The 6,572-nt window shown below is 49.7% G+C and overlaps 1 protein-coding gene across 1 annotated transcript; it reads right to left on the bottom strand.

The window, feature by feature from the left end:
• Nucleotides 1–494: 494 nt before the first annotated feature.
• LOC124676769 (LEAF RUST 10 DISEASE-RESISTANCE LOCUS RECEPTOR-LIKE PROTEIN KINASE-like 2.4) lies at nt 495–6,008 on the bottom strand. The gene is made up of 5 exons (XM_047212799.1): nt 5,954–6,008; nt 5,695–5,849; nt 5,116–5,157; nt 882–1,959; nt 495–597 (listed from the first exon to the last, which is right to left on the bottom strand). Coding segments are annotated over exons 1-5 (1,332 nt in total). The 5' UTR covers nt 5,956–6,008; the 3' UTR covers nt 495–542.
• Nucleotides 6,009–6,572: the final 564 nt, after the last annotated feature.

Genomic DNA, 6,572 nt, shown 5'->3' with positions numbered 1-6,572 from the left:
TTAGCTACTCTGATATGTCTATAAATCTTCAACAGTTCCTTACATTCCAGGTAAACACACCAGCTAGGGGAATTATCTTTGTTTGCTTCCGATATCACATTCACTACACGCGCACAATCTGTCTCCACAGTCACCGCCGCACCTTGCAGGTTGATGGCATGCTTCAAACCTTCTAGGCAAGCCAAGACTTCAGCCTCCTCTGCGGATGTGCACCAAGGGATGAACTTCCACTCTGTCCCCATCACTCTCCCTTGATGATCACGTGATATGATGCCCAAACCTGCATGCTTTGTGGATGTATCCCAGCCAGCTAATGAAACAGGAGCGTGGAGGGAGATAATATCAGTGCGGTTTCGAGTCACGCTTTGTCATCTTTCTGACTTTGTATCACTGTGCCCAGTGATAAGCTTAGTTTCACTGCTCAACAATCTGTATATTACAAGATGACAGAATTGATTGATGCCACGGGCATTGTTTCTGACATCGTTCGATTTATTTCTTCCTCTTTTTACCACGAAGAATCTTACATAGGAACTTGCTATCTAGTTCCGTTCTTCATAGGAACTTGTCTCGTTTTGTTGTTCACCTGAGTCATCCCTGTGTATGTGGAATTAGAAATGAATTAAAGAGCAGTGCAAATTAATTATGTGGTCACATAACAGTTCTCTATCGTACTAGACAAAACCAATCGCACAATATTCCTAGCATCATCTCTGAATTTAAGTGCTTGGCCGAGTATATTTTCCACAAGGACAATTGCATTTATTTTTCTTTGAAAAAAGGATAACCACATTGACGGACTTTTTTTTTTTGACAAAGACACTGAAGGACTTTGTAAAATCATATTTTAATATTATAAAGTAAAGTGATGGAAAACTCACGATATATGTGAATAGAGGAACTGTTTTGGCGGTATTCCGACCTGATCAGCACTTTTGTCAAACATTTCTATAACCTTGCTCATCGTTGGGCGAGATGCTGGCCATATCTGTATGCACCACAACCCAATAGAGGCCATCTTCTTTGCAGTCTCTTCAGTTTCACCTGATCCCAAGTCAAGCGAGTGCAAACTCCCAAATTGTGCGAGATGGTCGTGAACCCAGTCCGGGAAATACACCTCACTTTCCCTCTCCACGCTTGCTCTCAAGTTCCTCCTTCCTCCGACCATCTCCAGGAGCACCATGCCGAAGCTGTATACATCTGATTTTGTCGAAACGGTCCCGAATCGCCTTGAGAATACTTCTGGCGCAATGAACCCGACTGTCCCCCGCAAGCCAGTCATCGACAATAGATAGCTCTCCTTGGGATTGCACAACTTCGCCAGTCCGAAATCGGCGATCTTCGGGACGAAGTCCTGGTCAAGGAGGATGTTTTGGGGCTTGACATCGAAATGTATGATCCTGGTGTTGCATCCACGGTGAAGATACTCCAAACCTCTCGCGATGCCTGCTGCGATCTCATATAGTTTGTCCCAGCCAAGGGTTTCTTTCGAGTTATCGGCGTAGATGAACCTGTCCAGTGACCCATTAGGCATGTAATCATATACGAGAGCTCTCTTTGGTCCCTCCAAACAGAAACCGAGCAGAGTGACAACATTCACATGGGAGGTCCTCCTGATGCTGATGACCTCGTTTACAAACTCTTCACCGTTCCCAATCATATCATGAAGGAACTTGACAGCAACAGGGTGGCCATCAGATAGGGTGCCCTTGTATACCATGCCATAGCCGCCTTCTCCTAGCTTCTCAGCAAAAGTTTTGGTTATTTTCTTCAGATATGAGAATTTGTATCTCTTGGGGGCCATTGAACCGTAGTTTCCCAATAATTCTTCGATTTTGTCCACAGGTTTGTTGTACTGCTTTCCTATCATTGATTGGAATGGGATTCTTCCACTTATTCGAATCTTTATAGAAATAATGACGCAGGCCATGACCAAAACAAGGGCTGCAACAATTGAAACTGAAAGAAGCAGCGTACTGTTTTAGCAAGATGCACATAATTAACTTTACACTAGAAATACCATGTGGTACACACGTGGTGAGCAACTAAACAATTGTTAAACAAAAAAAAACTTTACACTAGAAATAATGATGTACTCTTCCATCCATCAACAAGTGTACATTTAGCTTTTGACTTAAGTAAAATAAAATAAAATGACCAATTGGATAAAAATGCATAGCAGACATGTGACATCAAGTTAGCATATTATTAAACTACATTTTAAAACGGATCCAACAACACTAATTTGGATAAATGCTGCTATTTTTTCTAAAAGTTTATCAAATCAAGACAATTTAAGATAGGAACAAAAGCTAAACATGTATTTATTCATAGACGGAAGAAGTACAACATATAATATAAACCGTTGTGTAAAATTACTTTATATAAGATGACCAACACTTTTACAACCATCTAATTAATGAAACCTCAGCTAGCACCCCGAAAAAAGAACAGGCTACCATATATTCAGGGGATACTGAGCAGGTAATGAAAAATCCAGAATGCAGTGTTTTACAACCAGTTGCTATCACCATAACTTATATTTTGAAACGAGACAAAATACCTGAATTTATCAGTGATTAAGAAGAGTATTGCCTAGTTAATTAGCGAAAAACAATAAGAAAACCTTGAAAGACAAACCCAAGCAACTGTCATAGAACATGACATAGCACATATCGTCATTGCTGCCCTGGCTACCAACACACACTCCAAACATGTCCCCGAAAAGCATAGAATAGTCGACGTTACATAGTTTTATCGTCCTCGCTACTACTCGAGCCAACGACTCCAACTACGCCGTAAGAGCATCCCCACTCGTTGGCGCTCCCCACGCCCAAATCCGGCGATATTTTCGTCCGGATTGGAGGAAGATTTGGCGTGGGGAGCGCCGAAGTTCCAGCCGTCCCCCCGGCAGGAAACCCCCAACCTCGACCATTTGACATATTTCAAACGAATTTAACATTAAATTTAACAAGTTCGGCGACCAACGAGTACGAAAATTGCTGAAACAAATTCGGCGAAAATAATTGTACAATGTTTAACAAGTGCTGAAACAAATGAAGCACACAATTTCACAATTTTTCAAACAAATTAGACAGACTAGTTGGCGTCGGCGTTGGCGTTGCCTCGGAGCCTCCATATGTGCTCCACTAGATCATCTTGCAGCAGCTGATGCATTGTAGAGTCTCGAATCTCCTGACGCATAGCAATGAAGGCGGCCCATGATGGAGGCACCTGGTGATTAGGCTGTGCAAGAGGACCCTCTCTCTCTCATATGGTGCTTCTTGCTCAGCCAGAGGAACCGGATGCTTTCGCTCATTTTCAATAATCATATTGTGTAGGCACACACAGCAGTTCATCACCTCCCACATCTGATCTTTGGACCAAGTCGGAGCGGGGAACCGGACGACAGCAAATCTCTGCTGGAGGACACCAAATGCACGCTCGACGTCTTTTCGGCAAGCTTCTTGTCTCTTGACAAACTCGCAAAGTTTGGGGGTGCTAGGATTCGAGATAGTCTTCACAAATGTTGCCCACTTTGGATAGATACCGTCCGCAAGGTAGTATCCTTTGTTGTAGTGCCGACCATTGATCACATAGTCCACCGGGGAGCATGACCCTCAACAAGCTTGGAAAAGACCGGGGAGCAGTTTAGGACGTTGATGTCATTGTTGGATCCAGGCATACCGAAGAAAGAGTGCCAAATCCAGAGATCATGGGTAGCCACCGCTTCAAGTATCACAAGTGCAGCCTTTTTTGTGACCCTTGTACATTCCCCGCCACGCAAACGGACGAGTTCTTCCATTGCCAATGCATGCGAGTCAATGCTTCCAAGCATCCCTGGAAAACCTCTAGCTTCATTTGTTGCAAGGATCCTCTCGGTGTCTTCGACAGTGGGTGATCTCAAGTAATAGTCCCCGAACACCGCTATGACGGCCCTGCGTAACCGGTAGAAACAATCAAGGGCGGTGGAGTCCGCCATCCGAAGATAGTCATCTGCAGTATCACCGGGAGCTCCATACGCCAAGCATCCTCATTGCCACTGTGCACTTCGCAGGTGACGAAAATCCAACCAAACCAAGTGCAATCCGCCTTGCATCCGAAGTAGGGATCAAAGTGGCGGATGGCATACACAATTTGCAGAAATAACTTTCGCTCATCCCGAAACGACGCCGGAAAACACTCTCACCGTGCAACGGATTGTCGGCGAAGTAGTCGGCGTACAACATGCAGTAGCCCTCCATTCGCTGTCTCGGCTTGCACTTCCGGCGACTCGGTGCCGACCCACCACGTCGACCGGTTGCCGGTCCGGCGTACATGCTTGCCAAGCAACCGAGGATCATCATGTGCTCCTCGTCTTGGGCGGCTGCTGCCATCTCTTCTTGCATAAGCTCGACGAACATCCGCTCCTCCTCTTCGTCCGAGTCCATGGCCGGCGAGGCAAATGGACGAACACCTGACGGGCGTGGTCGAGGCAACCCGAGCCGCGAGCGGCGAGGAGCAAGCGAGCCGGCGGAAGAGCAAGCGGACCGGCGGAAGAGCAAGCGGACCGGCGGAATATAGGCGAGTGGGGAAGGAGGGGCGGCGGAATCTAGGCAACAAGCCGGCGGGGTGGTGCCGGCGGCGAGAGAGATACGAGGGGTGGGGAGATTTTGAGCGACGTGGCGGTGGGGTTCGTGCGTCGAGTCACCGACAGATCGGGCCCTTCCCCGCTTTTCACTCGTCCGAGTCCCCGAGCGCTCCCGGGGCCGGGGATGGCGTGGGATCGCCGGATGAAACTAGGCCCAAATCCGGACGAAAACGAGGAACCGGGGGCGCGACTGGGCCGATTTACGCCGTCCGGATGTAAAAAACGCTCGCCGGGGGCCTGTTCGGGGGGACGAGTGGAGATGCTCTAACAGACTGCCAATGATGTCCAACCTTTAACAAACCACACGAATACACTGCCAAACAACAAGCCACCGACGCAAACGACTAGACAACTTCAATTCGGAAGGCAAGACAGCGAGGGAAGAGAGCAAGGGTTTTTTCTTTTATTTTGCAGAAAGAAGAATATCACACTGTTTGTAATTTTCAGTTAGGTTGATCAGAAGGGTAAGGGTTATGAAGAGATACCTGATAATGCCACGATTCTGCGCAATTTGCTACGCTTGGCAGCTGCAACAATTAAGCTCATGTTTATGATTCTCATAAATATGATAGTTTATAGGAAAAAAAATCAACATAATACATTAAGTTGCTGTGTGCCAACTGATTAGTATTGATCAGACTGCAACCTTGCTTGATCAGACTGCAATCTTGCTCTTCACAGAACCTGACAATATAGATACATACTGTGGCAAAGATGCTAGTACACCTAGAGATGATTTTTTACGAGTCCAGCTTATAGAATGGCTTGGTAGGTGGTGGAGCAATCTGAGAAGAATTGGTGCTAGGTATGAGTTGCAAGTTCGATGACACATCAGTCGGCAGTCACACTTTTCAAGAAATTAATTCAGCGGATGGACCATCAGGTTTTCACGAGAGCGAAGAAAGATGACATTCGATACGTACGTCGAAATTAAAGGACCACTCATGCACCGCACTCGCCATGTTTGTCGATCGCTTTCTCACCAACAAGTTAGCTAGGACACAGGTTTTGGGTACCACCGTACCAGGTTACTGCTTGCGATGACGCGCGCGTCACGCACTGACCTGATGTGGAAGAAGAATCTGGCGCGGGGGACGACGACGGCGACGCCGTCTCCGGCGGCACCACGAGAATCCTCGTCGTGTTTGGGGGCATGTAGAACGGCACCACCTCAAACCTGGTGTAGCATGTCAGCGAGTAGGCGCGGCCCCCTTTCGTCCTATGCAGAGAAGCACGCGCGCGTACATGTCAGTGGCCGGCCCTCCGGCCTGTACCCAAAACGAATGATGTGCTGCTAGTTGGTGGGAGGAGTAGGTTAATTACATGGGCAATGACGCGGCGAGGCTCCGGAGGCAGCGCCGGCAGCCGGCCGGCGACAGGTCCGGCACGCACTGCGCGAACCCGTACAGGCTCTCCTCCCCGGTGACGTTCGTCTGCGCGAACGCGAGCAGCCGCCCGTGCGACCCGGCGGCGGCGGCCTGCGCGAGGCGGTCTACGAGCCGCCCGAGCGCGGCGCCGTACCGGTCGGCGTCGCCGGCGCTGGTCATGTTCGGGTTGTAGAAGCCGAACCGCTTCTCCATGTCCGGCTCCGCGAGGGCGCCCACGGTGGCCGCGTCCGCGGCCACGTACCGGAGCAGGCAGTTGTTGTACAGCATGGCGGCCTCCGCCGCGCGCGGGCACGCCAGCGTCACGTTCCCGGCCGCCATGCGCAGGCAGAGCCGGCACACCGCCGCCGGCCCCGCGTCGGCGTAGCAGATGGCGAGCCCGTGCGGCGCGTCCGGTTGCTGCCGGCGCCGGTCGACCCTGGCGTAGCCGTCGCGGGAGCGGCCGGCGGCGGCCACCGTGTCGCTGAGCACGCCGCGGAGGTTGGTCGCGTAGGCGCTCCCGGAGGTGTAGTTCGCCGGGGAACACGATGACCATACCTGCACCGTCTGCGCGAGCG

Source organism: Lolium rigidum, chromosome 7 (assembly GCF_022539505.1).
Source record: "Lolium rigidum isolate FL_2022 chromosome 7, APGP_CSIRO_Lrig_0.1, whole genome shotgun sequence".
Taxonomy (NCBI): Eukaryota; Viridiplantae; Streptophyta; class Magnoliopsida; order Poales; family Poaceae; genus Lolium; species Lolium rigidum.
This window is presented reverse-complemented; position numbering and strand designations above follow the sequence as displayed.